At 41.8% G+C, this 22,558-nt stretch overlaps 1 protein-coding gene across 1 annotated transcript in view; it reads left to right on the top strand.

Annotated features, from left to right (window-relative positions):
- The window catches only part of SYNE2 (spectrin repeat containing nuclear envelope protein 2), a 1,750,628-nt gene that overhangs the window by 1,493,528 nt on the left and 234,542 nt on the right, over positions 1-22,558 (top strand). The window contains exons 129-130 of the mRNA XM_086937933.1: positions 3,303-3,434; positions 14,452-14,606. Of these exons, the coding sequence (XP_086794059.1) occupies positions 3,303-3,434; positions 14,452-14,606 (287 nt within the window). The remainder of the gene's footprint in view (positions 1-3,302; positions 3,435-14,451; positions 14,607-22,558) is intronic.

The raw sequence follows: 22,558 nt of genomic DNA, 5'->3' as shown, positions 1-22,558 counted from the left end.
ATCTGGGGTCTAACGGCGGGAGGCGGGAGGCGGGCGGTCTAAGCAGCAGCAAGAGTCCCTCTCTCCTCTCACAAGGGCATCCAGAAACAGCGGTAAGCCTCAATGGATGTTCCCTGTTTTCTGATTCACTCTGACTCCGAAAGGGTAATCAAGAAATGATGCATCTGCAGGAAGACAATTTACCAAATGTAAGCAAGTTGTTGAACAAATAAAAAAAATGTGAAGACAAAACCTCTGGCAAATAAATGCACAGGCATTGCAGGAATACCTAGTGCTACATGCAAAATCCAATTAAAATTACTTTAACTTTTGTAAGATAACCAAGTGCTTGTGAGGGGTAATAAAAGACTGTGATTTATGGTAGAAGGACCACCATGGTGTTCGTTGTACTTTATTAAAGTAAAGTTAAATGTCTTCTTTTACCATCCCCGCAAATAAATATATTGTTGACTTTGAATATAGTTTACTTTTTACAATTCTAAATGGAGATGCGGTGCCTGTCCACATGAGCCTGCACAGCCTGCCTCATATATTGCATGGTTTCAAAGTATTGCAGTGGCAATGAGTCCAGTGAAGTCGCACATCAGTTTCACCAACCTTCTTGGTTTACTTTGGTACATCGTCTAAGATGCAGTCCTTGAAATATCAGTTTTGAGGCTGTCACCTGTACTTCCATAGCTTCCAAACACCATAGAGTATGGCTTCACTTTTGTCTGGATGTGTGTTTATGTTCGATAGATTTGCAGTGGCATGGACTTCAAACTGACAGTTTTCAATGGCAAGTAGGATTTGCATGTCCCCTTCTCCATTTGCATAGATTTGTATATTTGATCATGGCAGCAATAGTTGTTATGGCTGATCCTCCTTTGTTTAGATATCTTCACTATTCTGTAATGGTACCCAATTTGAATGGTAAGATGAAAGTAAAGTTACATTATCATCTATCAATTGAATTTTCTTAAAGTCCTGTCCATATGGTTACAGAGGTGCCAATCCATCTAACTCCAGTAGTGTAGTTGGTTTTGTGCTCTGGGAGGTCATAAGTGAGCTATAGTGTTTACTGATGGTCAATGCTCTCGGTTTTACAGTTGGGTGAGAGGGGTAATGTGATAGTTGTAAGTGCCAGACCAGCTATTTACCTAAAATTCGGCTTATTGTAGAAGCTTTCATATAATTGCTACTGTTTATGAGCAGTGCTTCTTCGAGGTCCAATAGTGCAGGGCATTGCAATGCTTCTCGTTGCTGCTGAAGGTTTGCCAGAACTGTAGCATTACTATATGAAAATATTTGTTTCTATTTCATTTTGATCCTACATTGCATATTGCAATGTGTCCTAGAGTTTTTCTATTAATGGTATGGATTCACATCAACTCGATCAAATTGACAGCTTACGAAATTGCATCATGATTCTTGTTCAGCACATATAAATGTTAGCTTGATTTTCTTGCAACTTTTCTGTTATTAAATTCAAATTAGAGATTTAGTGAGCCTAAAATTTACACCTGCGAACAACTTCATTTTAGATACTGTTGAAATGGGCTCCGTGGAATTTTATTATTCTGAATCCAATGATTTATTTTGAAGAAATAATGTACCTCACAATATTGAAAGCAATTTTGTTACTGAGCGAAATCAGTTTGTCTGGGTATTTAGAATTCTCTCCTGCTACATTTGCAGTTATGTGCCAAATTTGAGATTTCTCATTTCTTTCCAATTGCTGAGCTACATCTGAGTAAACACTTTTTTGAAACCTTTTGGTTCCCACTCTCCTTGAATAAACGATGACTTGTAAGGCCAGGAAGTGTATCCTTAAATTTAAATCCACCAAGTAATTGCTTATGCTGATAAAACTGGGTAATTTCTGACTGAAACTTTGTTGAAGCATCCTTTACTACCTTGTGTGTGTCATATGATTGTACATGAGGGCCAGTGCAAAAATCTTTCCCAGTAATAGACTAACACATGAACAAGCACTGCCGCTGTCATTAGATCTGGCTTTAAAGGACTATTATATGTCAATGTGAAGATTTGCAAGAAAATAGCATGGGAATAGATGTGTATTTGTGTGAAAGCAATAAACTATAGAATAATATTGGTGTAGGTTAACAGGTCAGGTAACAGATGCACTTTTAAGCCAACCCTAAACATCCATGTAGGTTAATGACTGCCCTCTTTTCATCTGTGCTGCTGCCAGAGAAAACAACATAAAACATCTAGTTTTCTAAAACACATTAATAGAATTACATCTTTATGTGTGTGCCATGAAAGTTCAAGTTAAAGCTCAGGCAGCAGGATAAATAAACAAAATGATCACAGCTGTGTGGCGGGCAAGCACTTTTTTGTGGAAGCCCACAACTTCTGCCCATTGAAAACATGTACTCCTGGCTCCCCACATGTGGGCGGAGCCAAAGCCTCTCTGTAGTGATGCTCACATAATTATCTGGTCGACAGCATAAAAGAACGTTGTTTTGCGGCACCTGTCATCACTACATTTTACACGCACCAGCAACATATTTATGTACAAGCTTCTAACTTTGTGCCTGAGCTAAAATAGATAGATGACACCTAATGTTATGTTGATCAATACCATTGATTCTTTTAAATAGTAGAGACCACGTACATAAATAAAACATAGAGTTACTGGTAATGCTGATAAACCACTATATTCTTAGGTTCATCGAGGAATTGCAATATGGAATGACTGCAGCAATCAGGAAAAAGTCGACCTGCTGATCCTCTGTGGCCTTTACTCTAAGATAGACAACATTCGAAAGTATGTTGGGTTGGCAAGAGGGACGTTTCAATAACCCCCAGAGTTTATATCTTCATATATACAAGCGCTGAACACCCTGAAGCCACTAACCTGAAGCCAAACATGGATGTTGATTCACCAAACTTCTAGGACTAGTAGTAGTAATAACATCACACACATTTTGACCCCCGGCTGACATCATAGAGATGACAGCTTACCCACAACCATAACAATCTGAGTGAAGGGCTGCAAGGAGTGTAAATTTAAGAGAGCACATACAGCTTTAGTTTACTTTCTGTTCCTTCCTGCCATAGCCTTCATGACCCCTGAGAACATAGATGACAGAAGCAGTAGTAGGGGTACCAGAAGACAAGCATGGCTTCCAAGATTGGTGTCAATGAAGCGAGGTTATTGATCTGTATTCGAGAGTGACTGACAAGATCTGCAATATGTTCCATTATTTACTGTGTAGCCTATCAACATGTCACGCTGCATGATTTCCACTAGGTGTTTGCTCTGTATAACCATACTCCTTGTAATCGTCCTGTAGCTCACCCTTGATCAACTCGAGAAATTCAGGAAAAGCCTGCAGATGCTCCAGAAAAATGTTAAAATCCATACTGATGCTCTGGATACAGCTATCCTTTCCTGCAAAGAAGAAGAACCCTCAGAATTCCTCATGGTAAATACACAATATTGCTTATAGAGTTATTATAATGAAATCCTGCAGTTTATTCAATAACATATTGTGCACTTTTTCCGACTCAGCCTACTGCACCCCTACACACACACACACACATATATATATATATATATATATATATATATATATATATATATATATATATATATATATATATATATATATATATATATATATATATATATATATATAGTACTGCCCAGCTGCACTCGAGTAAAGAAGGTTTTTACACAGACACTTGTTGCGAGTTGGGGATGGAACAGCTACCGCCAAAGAAACCATTTGGATTTCCCATTTGACCAGCGACAATACCACGTGTCAAGGAATTTGAAGTTCGTCTAAAGAACTCTGCTGCCTGTTGCGTCCAGGACGGAGTGAAGGTCCGCGCAACTTCTGAAATCTGCTCTTCTGGCTGCCGCCTCCCCTGACGAGGACTCGCTGGTGTGAGCGAGACCTGCAATCGGCAGGTCTAGCCTAGCGCTCCCAGCTAGAGTCCCCAGGGTAAGAGGCTTGGGAAAACACTAGCAGCAAGCCGGGGGACTGCGAGGACCAGCAATCTCCACGTTGCTCAGCTGGTTCCTCTTCCCCCGGCGGCCACGGCCACGGACACGCCCACCGCCGAGCAGTTCAAAACCTTTCGTGACACCCGCTTCGCGGGTGCCACTCACTTTGCCTTGTAGAACTCTGCTGCCTGTTGCGTCCAGGATGGAGTGAAGATCCGCGCAACTTCTGAAATCTGCTCTTCTGGCTGCCGCCTCCCCTGACGAGGACTCGCTGGTGTGAGGGAGACCTGCAATCGGCAGGTCTAGCCTAGCGCTCCCAGCTAGAGTCCCCAGGGTAAGAGGCTTGGGAAAACACCAGCAGCAAGCCGGGGGACTGCGAGGACCAGCAATCTCCACGTTTCTCAGCTGGTTCCTCTTCCCCCGGCGGCCACGCCCACGGACACGCCCACCGCCGACAAGTATATAATCACCATCACTTCACCCGCGACGCGGGACGCGCGCGGGGCGGAGCACGGGCCAAGGGCGGGCCCGTTGTTGCCCGTTAGTGCCCGATAGAGACCGGACCGGGCAACCCCCCTTGACTCTTCACTCCTGCACGTCCCCCATTTTTTCCCTACGGGATTTTCTCTATGTCGACCATGCCTGGGAGAACCAGAAGTAAAACAAAAAACGTGCAGTCACTAGCCCAAATCACTGGCCCAATAGATCAATTTATTTCAAGTACTACAGAGGTCATCGACCAAAGCATAACTATTTTGGAGCGTAGAGTATCACTCGACCTGATGAACGCTAAACGATTATCTCTCGAACTCACGAAAGCCAAACGTTCATCCCTGGGCCCCTTAGCATCTGCAGCTTCCCCTATTCAGCAAACTCTATCCATAAGTTCCCTGTCCCTACCTGTGACAACTGTCGATGTCAACACAGTGCCATGCTCAGTTGATTTATCTGTAACACAATCAGAATAACTACTATCCGATGGCCTAGAGGCTACCCCGGACCTAGAAGCATGTCAAAGCTTAGAAACAACTATAGATAAACACCTCAGAGGTTTAAGGGAAGGAGCCATTCCCAAACAAACTAACTTCAACCCACCTGCAAATACAACAGTTTCTGTTCCTCTTATAGGTCCAGAGAAGGAACCTGGGAGGAATCGTTCTAAACAGCTACTACATCCCGGGCATTCAACGATAACCACCCCAGTAGAAAACAACCTTTTACCACCTCCTATCCTTATTGAGGACACAGATAATCCTAGTAAAACTTGTAAAACATCATCGCAATTACTTATCCTTATCAAGGATCTACTTTCACAACAGCTCAAACCCATACAAATCAGTATAAGAAATCTGGAAGCCCAACTAGCAATTTTATCACAAACACATTCTAGCACAACCAACAGACGATTAACTAACCAAGGGATACAAAACGCCACCCACCCATCAAAAGTATCCCACCATCAACAACCACCAACAGCTACCAAACAACCAGTCCCGGTCATTCCACCTTCCAAAAAACCAAACATTAACTCTCAAGTACAAAACCGGCAAGATCAAACCCCTAGCGTACAAAAGACTAAATCCAATACTGAGCTATCCCAACATACTTCTACTACTGGCCCGGAAAAAACAGCTAAAACCGGGAAATTACCAGATAAAGTAACCACAGTCCATCCAACAAACAAACCGGCACCCACTTCCCCCAAACTATCAGAGAAAAAACCTCTGTTCACATCCAAAAAGGCACCAAGGTTCAGGCGCCCAGTCCATCTTCCACCGGAGGCTACCCCATACACAATCATCCTCACAGGTGTACCCGAATTAACGGAAGATATGACAGAAACAGCTTGGTCTCTTAAAAATAAAGTCATGCAGTGGCTAAGCATAAATAGACCACTAGAACCATACCTCTCTGGAGGGATTTCTACTGCCCGCAGAGTAGTATGGATAGGGGACGAACCCAAGTCGATCCGTGGAGACTGCATTATAGTAACTTGCAGGGATCCATCTACCGTGGATCACATCTGTTCTTGGCCTTCTTTGGAGAAGAAAGGTGGAATAGACGTCCAGCACCTTTCTTTTTTCTATCCTCCACTGAACTCTTATCAATACACCCCCATCCCAAACTGGCAGCATCCCCAAGAGGATCAATGGAAACATGTGGGATTTAGCTATGGCCGTGGAAATAGAGATAGAACTAGAGAATGGCAAAACCAGCCCTGGCAAGGTAGACCTTATCATCCACTGGAGGGCTGGCAGGGTTTCCCAACAAGAAATCGTTACGACTGTCTTGAGATGGTTGATTGACCGTTAAGACCCCAAAAACTCAAGAGAAAGAATGCCCAAGCCCACAGCATCCCCTCTCAGTCGAATCATAGACCGCATTCTTCTTCATTCATCAAACTTGTAAGTCAGCCACAACAAATTCCCTCGATCATCATTAACTCCCACCTCGAGTCTATCATAGACACCCATCCTCATATTTACAACGGACTGACGCCCACAACCAAAATTCTGCCCACCCACACGGAGAGTTTAGATCCATCTTCTCACCAACCAACCGATTTGAGGGCTACAAATAACCCTCCTCCGACCCCAATAGAGAGTCTTTTAAGTGAACCTCCCACTACACAACTATCCTCTCTCCCCAATACACTAAACCTCTCTATACTGTTCTGGAACGTTGCAGGCTTGCTTTCTAAACTTAATTTAGACTCTTGGTCCGAGACAGTAAGGAAACATCAAGTATTATGTTTCCAGGAAACATGGTCCACCACTGCAAATCACATAACGGGATATAAAACTTTTTTCACTCCAGCAATACAGGGAGCTCTGGGAAGGCCTAAGGGAGGTCTTGTGATCTACGTCGCCAATACTCTTCCCTTCTTATCCATCAAAATTCTAAAAGAGTCCCCATCACATCAAATCGTTCAAATAAAGTTCACTAATGGCTCTAGTTATGTACTCATCAACTACTACAATAACTCAAGTACAACAGACTGTCTCACAATTTTAGAGGAGATTGCCACTTTCCTATTATCCCTGATGACCGAATCAAATTCTGATACAGTACATCTACTATGGGGTGGTGATTTTAATCTCTCACTCTGTCCTAACCACAGGAATGGCAACTGTGGATTGCATAACGAACTTGGTATTCCTATGCCTCATTTTGTTCACTCGTCCTGTGAAAGCAAACTAAATGAAATTATATTTTCTTTAGATTTGGACTTTGCAAATGAGATAGCAGAGCCTCAGAAAGACTTTTCCCCCACTTTTCACGGAAGAGGATTTTTAACTACCATAGACTATATATTGTCCTCTCACTCACTCAAGGGACAATTAACTAAATTTGAAACAGGGACAAATGTCATGAGCGACCATTACCCAATCAGCGTAATAATTACTCCAAAATTGACCAAAGCACATTCCATAAAAACGAGTCTTTTAAACCAGAACACATTAGTTATAAACAAATTGAATGGCTATACAGTCAAATGGGCTAAAATCGACCCGGTGGCAGTAACAGAGAAAATTCTAGAAAAATCCAAGCTCTGGATACAAGAATGTCTATCCTTGGACACTACACCTCAATCTATTATTAATAACTTTAAAAATATCCTGGAGGCAATTGGTAAAGAACTCTTTGTCAAAGTAAAGAATATGAAGGCCCCTACTACTAGATGGTTCGATTCAGCTTGCCGTAAAGCTCTTTCGAACCTAAAAGAAGCCCTACATAGACCCTCAAGAAACCAATCGGAAATCACCAACTTAAGGAAATTATATAACTTAGCCAGAAGGGAACGCAAAAAAGAAATCAAGAAAGAGCTATGGTCCCAACTTCACGATAGCTCGCAAAGAAAGGACAGTGCCCTATTTTGGAAAGTCTTAAGATCTCCTTTTCTGGCCGAAAACGCAAAAGGTCAACACCTGGACGTAGCTGTCACTGAAGACGACTGGGTCATGCACTTTTCCAAAATCTTTGGCCCACCCCTACAAAGTGCCACCGAAAAAGGATCAGATCCAAGTGAATTCCATATATCGGAAAACAACATCTTCCCGATAAATATTCATTTTCTTCATAGCGAAGTTGTTAAAGCAATTAAGACATCCAAATCAGGAAAGGCTCCGGGGCCAGACGGAGTCCCAATGGACATTTTTCTACACAATATAGAACTCTGGTCACCGATAATCACACAGGTCCTGGAAGCAGTAGCATCGGATGGTCTTTTTCCTTCCTGGTCAACCTCAATCTTACTGCCCATCTTCAAAAAAGGTGACCGCAATGACCCAGCATGCTACAGGCCAATCTCCCTTCTGGACTCCATGGGTAAAATTGCAGGTAGAGTGCTCCTGGACCGAATGCAATCTTGGGCCCGGGAAAATAACATCATGACTGACCTGCAATATGGTTTCCAGAAGGGGCTCGGGACCGTGGAACAGGCCTTGAACCTTGCACTCCTGGCTGGGAAATATGCTGGCGCCAAAGGAGGTAACATCTTCCTCGTCTATGTCGACTTGAGTGCGGCATTTGACTGCGTCCAACATGGTAAAATTTGGAAAATTCTCAGTGATCTAGGAGTGGATCCTTCCTTAATAGCTTTCCTCCGCGAACTATATTCAAATGCTTCCGGGCGAGTCAGATTTGGTACCAACGGTGAGCTGTCCCGCTCATTCTCAATAACAAAAGGAGTCAGACAGGGCTGTGTACTGGCTCCCTTCCTGTTCAACCTCTACACCAATGGACTAGAGCAGGCTATGCTCGAAGGGAGCCAGGATCTACCTCTGATAAATCAGCGGCAAATACCAACACTGCTATACGCAGACGATTCTGTTATTCTGGCCCGCACATTAAATCAACTTCAGAAGCAAATCAACAAATACAGCACTTTTATGGACTCACTTGGCCTCAAAATTAACATAAAAAAGACCTTCACAATGTATATTGGCCCTAGGGTTAAAAAACCAAAACCAATACTAGTGGACAATACAAAGCTGGAAAGAACATCTGTGTACCCATACCTCGGAATTCTTGTGGACGACGCTCTGAATTGGCGTCAAGCTACGATTACCAGAAATCTCCTTTTTCGGCGCGCAACATCGGCCCTGATGTCCTTCTCGAGAAAACTCTGGAAACCTGCTCCTCCAGAGCTGTTGAAAGTCTACTACGCAAAATGCCACAGTGTGGCTACTTATGGAGCAGGCGTGTGGGGACATGGCCATATTGATCACCTTCAAATAACTGAGAATACTTTCATCAAATATCTCCTGGCCCTCCCCCAAAGCGCCCCGAATTTTGCTTCCCATACCGAGCTTGGCATGGACTACATAGTAGACACTATCCGTTCGCAACTGATTTTATTGTGGCAACGAATATGGACGAAACCTGAATGCCACTTGACACGATCTCTGATCACAGACTGTCAAGCCCTAACAAACTAGCATAAGATTCCTTGGTTGGTCTTCGTTCGGAACTTTTTTTACGATCTAGGCCGTAACTCCTATTTTGATGATCCTCCTTCTGTCGAAGACATTTCCAGGCAGCATTTAAAATCGATGTGCTTGACCCACCTGAGAGAGCTGAGAAATCAGGCGGAGATCATGAAACCTTCTAACACCCAGATTTGTGCAATACAACCCCTTAAAGGAATGCAACTCTACCTTTCGTTTTTCCTGTCAAACCAGGAAAAATTTCTATTAACAAGATTCCGCTTTAATACCTTTTTTCGTTTGGTTTCCTTTCCTGAAACTCACAATTGTTCCCGCTCGCTCATGAACTGTCCATGTGATGGTATATCTCAACAAACAACAATTCATATTATTTTTTTCTGTAAATACTACAAAACCCCTCGCAATTCTTGGATACTTCCACTTCTTCGATCCGCTGGTCATAGACAGTGCTATTTAGCTTTTCCGTTCCTGCAATGTTTGAACTCTCCGCATGTAGCCAAATCTGTGGCAATGTTCTTAAAAGCCTCTATTTTAATTCGACATAAACTTACAAACTTAACTGAAGCACTTATGTAACATGCTCTCTCTTAAGCACTTCTTAAAAAATTCCTTTCCCTTTTCTATGTATACGTAGAAATGTCTTAATTGTTCTTTTAAACTATGTACTTTTTATGATTATAAAAACTGTAATCGAATAAAAGTTATAAAACGGAATATATAGGATATATATATACTTATATACTGATGATAAAGATTCCCCCTACTCTGTACTTTTGTGACTCCCTGCGAAACTCAGATATAGCCCTCCTGTTCTTCTGTTCCCCATGATCCATCTCCTACTCCTGAACCACCTAGATTCTCTTCCACAGCATTTGAGTAGCCACTTGATGCCCACACAAAGAAAGCCGGGAACATAATGATTCACCTATCCTACAAAAATACAGATTGTCTTATGTGTTCAGGCCTTAGGTGCTGCTTCTTCAACATGCATTCAGCCAGTGTCCACTAAGCTTTCTTCCTTAACTTTCACTCTGACAACAAGCCCGAATTGGCTCACGTTTGAAAGAAACATTTTCTTTCCATCTGTTTTATCTTAAAAACTGTGCTAATCGCAATATGTGGCAACACTACCATTATACACATATACAGCGCACAACTTTGTAGCCACTCTGTGCCGCACGGGTCCCACTGAGTTTTCACCCACCATATTTGCGACTTTCAGTCATATGGCCCTCAATGCTGACCAAATCCTAGTGTAAGCAGACTTTAAATTCTAAATGGATGTTCCTGATTTTCATACCCTCCAAATTGGTCAGGCTGTTAATGTTAAAAGCACCACTTAGTCCTTAAATAAAAATGAAATAAGTAGTGTGAGCTATCTACTCTCACTAAACACTTAAAGGTTGGATGTGTCTCAAAGTGATTGCTCATTTAGAATTCCCCGTCCTTTGAGGAGGCAGAATCAAAACCGTGGAGGAATGAAAGTAGTATTTCATAAATGCTTTATACCAAAAGCTGAACATGTTGTTTATGCATGCACAAATCTGTTCACTTAACAAACAAAAATGGATATACTTAGACGGCAAATTGATGATCTGAAACTCTTCAAAGTTACTGTAAAACTCTACAAACCACTTGATGGCGATAATGCCATTTTCTGGAAGGCATCAAAGTGACAAAAACTTGCAATTTGCTAGAAATAAGAGGAATAGTCTCATGTTTGAATCTGTATATTCACTAAGTAACATAATCGTGCTTGGACACAATCGTCATTAGAACTTGAGAGGGACAATGAATTGTGCTCAGATATAGAATAATGAAAGTGGTTCAGGCAAAAGTAGTGTGCCCATATAGACTACAGGCAGGCAAGAGAACAGGAAAGAAATCCAAGAGACAAACACAACATGAGTCACAGGAAAGTCATCAATATCTCAAAGTGGGATGTGCTAATGCAAGATCACTCCCATTAGTAATAAGTCTTCTTGATCATGAAGTAACTAACATAGCTACAATTGTGTTAACAAAGCTGTGTCATTTTGTCTAAGGTAATTGTGCCTTCACATAAAAAATTAGTATGTACCAATATTTTTGAAAACTTAAATTGGATATGTTTTTGTTCCACTGCCTTAGCAACACATAGCCAAGTTCACTGGAAAATAATTATCAACTTGGAGGAGGCCATACAATCAAAACTTGCACACCTAAATGGCTATTTAAGAAATGGAAGGCTCACCAGCAAACTGATGATATTCTAAGCAATTTTGATATTAATCCATTTCAAAGTCCATCATAAATACAAATCCGTATTTGAATTAAGTGTTCTTAGAGTACATTTTATTAATGCTTTCCGTCCAACTGAACTGAAGGATTAATAACTGATGACCAGAAATCTTGCTTTTTAATCATTAGGACTAATCACAAATGGCCCTATTTAAAGTTAATAACCATGACTTATATGAATCCCATATATATCATTTCGAGGAGTTTACTAAATTAAATTAATAATGGCTTGCCACTGAATTAACCATTCAAGATTAACACAAATATCGTATTAACAGATACTCAGTCATGTCATGTATAACTAAAAGTGCAAATGAGGGGAGGGGTTTGGTCAAATGTAAAACTAATACTTCAAGCATTGAGACTATTATGCAGCATAATACATTGATGTACTTCTTGCTTCTACTGCCAGAACTCTACCAGCTAGGATATGGGACAAGACATATATACTAAAAAGGGACTATATAATACCTTGACAACCAAAATACATCATTTTGATGCCTGAAGTAACCTCTTTTAAGCATAGGTTAGATATCAAATTTTATTCCTTTTTTCTAAAATATGAAATTGAATAGTCTTCATGAGCATTGAGGATATTATATGACAATTTTCTTTTCAGCGACAACATCTAGGTTGAACAATAACTAATAGTTGCGGAAAACAAGACGAAGAAACAATGCTTGAGTACTTAATATTTGCATTGCATTAATATTTGCTAATATTATTTTAATATTGACACCTGGAACAGCTGGATACACATTTACTAAATGCCACCACACGCAATCTGCATGTTACATATCTAGTCTAAAGTTTCAGTGTATACTTCTTTAGAGGAGAAAGTAGGAATTCCAACAAATTGCTCCATAGATTTTTCCTGTTTTGAAAAAACTAAGAGCTTGTATTAGCACCTTTCTGTATTTAGATTTTCTTTGTAGTACTTATTCTGAACTTGTCAACAGTTCTTCAATACCATTTTAATCCAATGTATGCCTATCTCTTCCCAGTACTGCTTGACAGCTATACACCACTGCCTTACTGAAGCTGTATTCCACAACATACAGCTTTCTCACATGCCAGGGAATATTTTCATGCTCCTAGTTTCAGAGTGTACTGGGTTTCTTTTCAATCAAACATCAACTTCTCAATAACTAATGCTCTCTACTCCAATTTCTAAACAAGCTAGTGCTTTCTCTCCCCCTTTTAAAATCCTAGGCCTTGCAGTACCTCTACCACAAGCCCTACTTCTCCAGGTCCCCCAACAATCTAATAAACTTAGCGGGTTCAACCCACGTGCTACAGTGATTAATAATACTTAGCGAACTGATGAGAATGCTGTCTTACATGTACAACTTTAGATCAACTGGCAGTGTCTCCACTGAACATCAATCAATAACAGCAGTTCTTAACTCCACTATCGTTAACAACATGGCAACAAGCTAGCACTGCGATGTAGGAGTCATTATGTTCTTGTGGTTTTCATGGTGTACTCTGATTAGCTACTTAAAAATAGGCACATGGTTGTAAACAAAAATCAGAAAAACATTAAGGGTCATATGTATCAACATCCTGATTTGCGATTCTCTAATAGCGATTTTTTAGAAATCGCTATTTGAGAATTGCAAAAAAGGGATGTATGTAAAAAATCGCAATTTTTTAGCGATTTCTTAATATTCCTTAATTGCGATTAGCAAATTGCGCATCGCAATTAAGGAATACTTTCCCATTCATTTCTACGGGCCAGGAGGCCCATAGGAATGAATGGGAAGTTATTCTCAATTTGCGATTCACAATTTGAGAATCGCAAATTGAGAATAATTTCAAGGGTGCAAGGGTGTCATAAGGACACCCTGATGCACCCCTGAAATTTACATGTGTACGCATATGGCGCATATACATGCCCTAAGGGCATGTATGTGCGCCACATGGCACCTTTACAAATACCAAAAAAGTGCATTTGTGAAAGAAATCGCAAATTACCACCAACTTGAAGTTGGTGGTAATTTGCAATTCCTTAAGGCCAAATTGCACTTTTTTGGTGCTTCTTACATTGCATTTAAGAATCAAAATTTGCGATTCCTTAAATGTAATTGCAAAATAAGGTATTGCAAATTTTGCGATTCCTTATTTTGCCTTAATACATACCTTTTGGCAAAATTGCATTCGCAAACGCCGAAATTCTGCGAATTTCGGCGTTTGCGAATGCAATTTCGCTTGATACATATGGCCCATAGTTCCTAATATTAAGTGTACAATTATGATGTAATTGCCACTTACAAAGCTTGCAAGTTCACTATATTAGACGGTCTCTTCCTTGAAAGTAAGATCATGGTGACTATTAAAGAAAGGACTTGTTTTACAGTACAGCCTAGAATAATATTGTCAATCAATGATGTGATGACTGAAATGTATGTGAATTGATTCTGCACCCTCTTTGACATTCAGTGGTTGTCATCAAACTTGAATATTTTTTTTATTTAAATGTAACTATTACTTGTGTTTTTGAACAGTTTCGTTCTGTGCATTATTTTTTATTACTTTACTCATACTTGTTGCCTTGTCTGTCCTGTGGCTGATTGCACAAATCAGTACATTTAAAATAAAATCTCTGCCACAAGGCTTGACATTTTCATCTTCTAATTGAAAAGATGTTTTAATAATGTTGTTTATTTGTAATCTCCTGTTATATGCATAAAATGGTGTATGGGATGGGAAAGAGGCTTCATAATTGCTTTAACTTGATTTATGGAAATGGTTCCCTTATAGGGCCCGATGTTGGAGCTGGTGTCATTGTCTCCTGACATCGAAAATCTAAATGAAAGGAGCTTTAAACTTTGTCTCAGTGACGTCTCTTTGAAAGATTTACAGAATCTGAACCGACAGTGGGCTCAAAAGACAGCAGCTGCAGTGGAGAAATGCAGGTAATGCAATGAGTTGCTGTCCATTTTAAGTCGAGGGGTGCAGGAGAATTTATGCTTATTATATTTTTTATTTCAAGTGGATGAAAGTAAATATTTTTTAATTAAATGTACATTTATACTGCAAAGGTTTTCGCTATGCAGTAATATATGTCATGGGTTCAGAGTTTCAGAATTCTCACTTAAAATACATGCTGATACTATGAATCTAAAGAGAACTTATTTTTTAAGAGGAGAATTTATTCCTCACAATTTGGCGTAAATCAAGGATATCATGGGTACCTGGAAGTGTCATCGTCTCACCACATAGTCTATCCAAAGAATTTACACAATTAATGGGAATATTGTATATGGCTGTCGCCAGTAGGTAGTTATAGTTAGGACCTATTATCCATAGGAAATTCGTAACATTCTTTTCCCAATAACTTTGGCGCCGGTTGATGAATCTTTGCGAAATTTTCAAAACTTGTGGGGCGCTCCGGTCCGCTCCTATCTTGAAAGTTTTGGGGTGATTCGGCAAGCGGGCCAAGAAAAAAGGGGGTCCCAAAACGTGTTTTCTCCATGTTAATTCCCATAGGAAACTTTAGACACGGCTACAGCCCGAACTGCTTAACAGAATTACACCAAATTTTGCAATACGATAGCCCTTGTTGCAGAAAGAGACCTTTATTTAAATGGTGTTAATCTGTTCAGTAGTTCCTGAGAAATTAAAGAAAAAGAGGTGAAAAAATGCATTTCCCATAGGAAACTTTAGACATGGCTACAGCTGGAACTGCTTAACGGAATTACACCAAATTGGGTAGAAAGGTAGTGCTTGGTTCAGAAAGCACTCTTTTTCTTAAATGGTGCAAATCCGGTCAGTACTTGCTGAGAAAATCAAAAAATAAAAATATTGATATCGATATATAGAGGCACAGAGGATCCGCGCACTCTGCCGATCACGAGCTGCATTCTAATTGGCTGTCAACACTTCAAACCAGGAAGTGTTGGCAGCCATCTTGTGCCTCTGTAGAACCGAGGCACAAGAAAAGAGAAAAACAAAGGCGCAAAACAAGAAAAGGGGGCAGGGTGGAAACACCCTGACCCCCTAGGCCTGCTCAGGCGATCCCAAAAGCTTTTTTTGTTTTTTAGAAATCGGCCGAATTCACGCTGGGGGGCGCGAATCTGGCCGAGAAAAAAAAAAAATGAAGGGAGGGCTCCTGCGCTTCATTTAAATGAGGCCCCCGGGTGGGCCAGGTCCCGAGGGCATTTCCTAATTCATATTTTAAAAATGCATCTGTGAGTACTATAGAACTTGCAGCTAAACAGCACTGGTAATCCTCTGAGCCCCTGTAACCAAGCAGGGCGCGTGTAACCACACCACGGTGTTCATGCTACGTGAGCCCAGCTTGAACACACAATTTCTGCAGCCCGAGAGGCACTGCCCGCTGCCTCCTCTCCAACCCCCTGCCTTTCCCGGTGAGTTCCTTCTCAGCTGTTGAACTCGCAATTCAGTGCGGGCAGACGCAAGTCTGGCGGATTTCAGGATTCGTTGTGGCGTTGCGTGGTTTTGCTGGTCATTGGTGCATTGTTCACCTGATCAGCTGACACACTGACATGCTGCTGCCTGCTCAGCGGTCTGTTCCTGCTAAGATGCTGCAGCCATGAGAGGAGCGCCGGAGGGGCCGGTCCGCGGGGTCTTGCGGTTGCGGGGTGGTGGAGGGCAGCCGAGCGCCAGGTTGCTCCCCCCGATGTGGTAATCTCATCATTGCGGTGTCCCGGCGTGGGGTGCTGTGTTGGAGGGCAGCGCGCAGCAGGTTGCTCCCCCTCCAATGTAGCAATATCATCATTGCGGTGTCCTGGTGTGGGGTGCTCTGGGGGAAGGAAGCGAGCGCCAGGTTGCTCCTCCCACCTGGTGGGTCAGCAAAGTGGTATCACAGCTTGGGGTGCTGGGGGGAGGGCGGAGAGCGGCGCGGTACTCGCTCTCCACTGATGCCCTCCCCCCTCTGTTCCCCTCCAAGGCGGGCAGCCACCACTTATTGAGAGGGTGTGAGGAGGGGCCCGGGTCAAATTGATGGGGCACTGTTTTTTTCCTTCTTTTTGTTGTTTTATATTTTTTTTAATGTTTTTTGAACATTTTGTACTTTTTCTGGCTTTTATGAACTATTTTGTATTTTTTTTGGTTATTTTTATGGGGAGAAACAAAAAACAGGGAATTGAAAATGGCTCAACAGGAGCAAAAAAAAATCTGGAAAAAATTAGGGTTTTTGGGGGCAATTGTGGTTGTCACCAGCAAAGAGGATGAGCTTTAGGCTCTGCTCACCATAGGAGATGGTCTTACCACAAAAAATACAGGTGACCCTAATTTCTCCAAATCGTGGTTGAATGCAAGGGATTGTCTCCCTTGTCTCTCGTCCTGATGGAGTGGGTTGTTTTTGTTTGGAGGTGCTGGGTGTAGATTGGGGAGGGTTGCTGGCCAGTTCTCTCATCTCTGCGGCAGCATAGTTGTTAGGATGCTTGCGCTGCATGTGCCTTATCATGGTATTGTTCCCAAATGAATATTTTTTATTTGGGTTACCCCTTGAGAGTTCCATGTCACAGATAAGGCAAGTCACCTTTGCCGCATTCACTTTCTTTTTTCCCTCAGGGATGGAAAAAACTCCCATACAATGTGTGGCTCGGGTTGGTATGGGGTATTGTGTTCTTCCAGCCACCTCCTCCTCGTCCCCTCCTCCTCTTCCTCCTCCTCCTCTTCTTCTTGACCACCAATGTGATGTTGTGGTGGTCCTCTTGGTGGTGGTGGTGGTGGTGGTGGTGCAGATGCTCCAGCTGATGCTGCTACTGTAGCCATTTCAAAGTACAAAATATACCTCAAAGATTTCAAACAGGTCTTCCTCAGTCAAAGGACAAAGTCAGAATAAGGAAAAAAGGTGGGGTCTTTCATCATTTTGAAAAAAAAATGTCCTGAACCAATGAGAAGTGTTATTTTCAGGTCACAAGACTAGGGATTTCATCATTATGAAACCAAAACTGTTCTGCACCAATTAAAAGTGTTATTTTCAGGTCACATGACCCAACGCGCTCACGCGACGCGCCCCCGGGCGCCCCGGAGCGCGTCGCGTGAGCGCGTCGGATGTTTACGTTGCGTGATCGTATTCGCTCGAGTGCTTCCGGGTGCGCTTACGCTGTGGGTATCACGTGGACGCAGCTACGCGATACGTCACAATGATGTTTTCGTTCGCGGCAATAGCGCTAACGGGACGCTCTCCGGAGCGCACCCTGGGGCGCTTCAAAAGACTACGCTTTCCGGGGCGCTCACCGGGGCACGCCCCGGGAGCGCTCCAGGGCAAAAAAAAAATATATACATTAAAAAAATTGTTTTAAATACAAATATAATATAGGATTCATTCATTTTCAAAAATATTACATTTCATAGCTATAGACATTTGCTATTAACAAAATTTTGAAATTTACTGAAAAAACATAGGTTTGGGACCTTATATATAGTTAGGAATTAGCATTTAAAAAACCTATGAAATTCACTGAAAAAACCATAGGTTTCACACCAGTTATAGTTAGGAATTAGCATTTAAAAAACCTATTAAATTCACTGAAAAAACCATAGGTTTCACACCAGTTATAGTTAGCTGGAAATTTTACTGACATAAAACCATTGAAATCCCCACGTTATAGTTAGTTGGACTCACTATAACTTGCGCGCCTGCAATGCACTGCTGATGACGTCACATATTACATCACTCATGACATGGTCAGTGATATCACTACTATAGAACTGCGTGCGCCATAAAAAAGTGTGCTGTTGGTTTAAAAGCCAAACCCAGGACTGGCTGAATGTGGCTCACCAGACTTCATGACCAAAAACGCACTCCTGCCTGAAAGAGTGCACACAGCAGAACTTGGAAATGCTGGGGAACCGAAGCTGGGAGTCCAGACTTGGATAAGAAACAGTTTGACAAGTTCAGGAGTGGTGGGAACCAGGTGTTAAGAGGCCTGGGTAAGAGTGCCGAAAAAAGGCACATGAGAGTGCAGTGGTAGAGGCAGAGGCACTCCAGTAGCAGCAGAAAGGGGTGGTTTAGATACAGGTTTTGGAGTGACAGGGCATAGGGGTCTTAGTGTATCTGCATAGAACCAGACTACCCCACATTGGGGGAGAGGTGTGAGTAAAGACTTTAAAGTGCTGCATGACACCACTGGAAATGTAGGATCATGGCACTCAAAAACGGCAGTAGGAACTGGCTATTTTTGTGATGATTTCTAAAACGCAACATTGCTCACTGGCTAGAAGGGGCTCTGGGATTCAAAAAACAGTGCTCAGCACAGAAGAAATACAGTTGGAACTTTCCTTGAATTGATGATCGACAACACAAGATATCCTTAAGGGACAATAGAGGCTTTCTATCAGCAGGGATATTACTGTACTGTAACTAACCCTGGGCGAAATACTATGCTACGCTTGCGTAGATTACGCTACTTCGCACTACTCGAATTGCACGTAGCAGAGTGCAAACACGTGTAGCGGTCATTTTTTGCATGCTCGCGGTCCTCAACGTCCAGTTGGTGACCGCGAGCAAGCAAAATGGCATCCCGGCGAGACTTTTTCCTCGCTCGCGATCAGCAACATAAAGTTGCCGATCGCGAGCGTGGAAAATAAACCTCCCGGAGAGATTCTCAAAGTGGGGAGGTCAGGTTTCTCATTGCGAATAGTCGCATATGCTTGCGACTGCTCGCGATGAGAAGCTACAAGTCCGCGTTGAGAAAGCTGCTGCTTGAGTAGAAATCTATTTGAGCGGCAGAAAACGACCGCTTGCACTGTGCAAGATGTCGTTTGCAATGATTGCACACTGGGGACAAGCATCCGGCACTGTGCAATCATCGCGAACAGCATTTCCTACTTCACTACACAATTTGCGTAGTGCTACGTGTAGCTCACGTAGTGCGAAGTGCACTTTGCGTAGCTACACGTAGCGCTACTACGCCCAGGGTTAACTGTGGCCACCTATAGCAGCAATCAGCACAGAGTAGATCTGCAAGAATATGCAAGAATAAAACTCTACCCTAAGACCCCAGATCCCCAGGTAAAACCCGTTAACCAAATGCTTTGTGAACTAAAGTCTGAAACTAAAGCATCTTTGAAGTTACATTCAATTTTAATTTACAGAGACAGTGATTTAAATGAAAATAAAGAAGTGCTGAATTAAAGAATTGCTGGCACGCGGTACTTGATAGTGTCTACCTGGTGTTTAGACAGATTATTGGAAACAAAAATATAGTGGGACAAAATTTTGTATCAAGGCTATAGAGGGCAGAAATATTGTGAAGATAAGTTTTTATAGCTAAGCAAAGTTTTACTACATGTAACTCCACATATATGTACCTTGACTATATTGAATCTTCAAGGTAGGTTGATGTGGAGTTAAGAATAGTAAATCCATACTTGCCTATTTACACTTACCTGCTCATTATTTTGTTCCTTTTACATGATATTCTGTCCACAGAATATTTTTGTTTCCGATATTCTGTCAGTGATCCTACCTACTCATTTAAAGCACTTTACTGAGCAGTTGATTAGAGAGCTATTTCTCAGTGGTTTCATAGAGCGAATATAAATACCAGGTGTAACTGTTTTAAAATCTAGTATGCTATCCTTTAAAACCACAGGTTGAAAAGCTCATGCACCACAGGGGCATTTTCTGTTGAAGGTGTTCTCATCCTTCTGATCATGTCTAGATCTGACATATTGTTCAGTTCAAAGTGGTTGCTGTAGAGTCCATTCATTTGGACCTTTTAGAAGTGTAATAAAAAAACACACACAGTTGCTTGCAAGGATTTTATAGGGCAGATGTCTATTCATACTCTATTCAGTATGTCAAGCTACAGCTCTTTGTGAAAAAATGTATACATCAAAATGAGATCACCGGTTTCACACATTTACGCGTTCACACAGATAGGGACTTTGATAAGAATAACTAGGGGATGTTCCTGAATCTCTATACAATTGTCTCCTTCACTTATCACTTTTGCAGTGCAGTGTGCCACAAAGGATCTCACAATATATGTTTATGTGGATTTACAGCTGCTTGTGTTTGTAGACATGCATGTTTGCCACATCTGGGTCATATTCATGGGTTACATGTTTTCTAGTGTGCAGTGCCATGTTTGTCTTTCTTCACTCTGTTACAACTAAGCTATAAGGTGTGTGCTGACACAATACGTGCAACCATGACTCTCTGTGCCTTGTCTTTCAGCACCAATAGGTGCTCTAATTAATAGGCAAGTAAGCCTGACTACATGTTGCATCTTATTCTGTTTGTCCAGACAAAAAGGGACAGGCCAGCTAATAACAACTTATCAATGACATGGGGCAGTAGTTGAATCTTAACGAAAGCCTCAGACCCTTAGTGGCCATACCTAAGAGGCTGAAACATGTTGACCTTTATCAGGGGATAAGGATAACAAATCCCCTGACCACCCATATATACTATTTTAAAACCATACCAAGGGCACCCAATGGTAAAGGGATACTGGAGTACCCCTTAGCTATTTTTATGATATAGGACCCTGTTGGATAATCTCCATAAGTGCTCCCTGGAACATGGATGAGCCCATCCTGGTTCATAGTGACCTGATGATGAAACATTCCACTAACAGAGCGGGGATGGGTATACAAAAAAAACTACAGTTCTTTTTTCTATGGGCTCAGTCTACCTCCTAGATTATGATATGCAGACTAACAGAATGGCTTTATAGCAAATGTCGAGTGCCAAAGTCTCTCTCTCATCTACCTTAGTTCTTAATAATCTGATGAAGTTTGCTTGGTCAAAGGTAGAGAAAAACAAACGGCTGCTGGTCAGGGCCTCCAAGGTCATAACTGAAACATGATGAGAAAATAAACATGAGTGGAGCCAAGAAGACACATCCAGCCTAGTGCCTCTCACTTTCTCCTTTAGTCCCCGCCCACTGCAATTACAGAGCAGGAGCTTATCTAAGTCCGCCTTGGGTCACCACAGTCAGCAGTACAAGGCAGATATTTCCAATGCCACTGTTAACTGGTCATGCCCCATATACAGCATACCAGCTCTGTAATTTTACAATTGGTCCAGCAAGACTACGACTGACACACACAGGTCGTGGGCTTTTTCAAGGCAAAAATTTGTTTTGCAGACTGGTTGCATTCATGATGCTCTCGATAGCTGGTAACTAGTATCTGCGGTCCAGGACTGTTTTTTGCCTTGAAAAAGCCCACTGCCAATAGGCCACTAGGGTGAAACACGTGTCGGCTGTACCCTTTTCCGCAGATGTGACAAAAAATAAAAACCACGCACGTGAAACTTTAAAAGAACGCTTGAATTTTCTTTTTGAACTTTTGTTGACAAATCGTGAGGGCACTATTCTTCAATTTTCCTCTATCCTTACCCTTACAATGGCTCTTGGGTGAAGCCTTTCATGAGGAATGTGCCACAACACAATTGGGCCCTGACATTTGTAGCACCTAAGCCCAGAAACTTCCACCCAAACAGTTATCCATGTAAATATGCAAATAGTCTTTAAAGACTTATGAAAAACTTGGGCGTGCCGGAGATAAGACTCCAGACCCAGCCCAGCCGAGTCCACAGCTGTAGCACCCCAGGCTGAGACACACAACGGGAGGGGGAGGGCTGAAGCCCATATATGTTGTAAAGCATTCTATTTCCAGGTATGGTTAACTCTATTAGAAACCCTAAATAAATACATAAGAGAATATACTAATGTTTCCAGTAAATTGGCCAACTTCCCACATTCCAATATAAGGCTCTTAGATTGTGTGTTAGAGTTTTAGCTTTAAATGGACATAAACAAACTGTACACCAGTTCACTTAGGGGCAAAAAATACTCAACCAAAACCAGCTCAAACTCTTTCCCTTGAATACACGTAGTGCATTATCAAACTCCAGTTGACTGGCTAAATAGTTATGAAC

Source organism: Lissotriton vulgaris, chromosome 9, assembly GCF_964263255.1.
Source record: "Lissotriton vulgaris chromosome 9, aLisVul1.2, whole genome shotgun sequence".
Lineage (NCBI taxonomy): Eukaryota > Metazoa > Chordata > Amphibia > Caudata > Salamandridae > Lissotriton > Lissotriton vulgaris.
The sequence above is the reverse complement of the archived record's forward strand: the minus strand, read 5'-3'. Positions and strand labels throughout refer to the sequence as shown.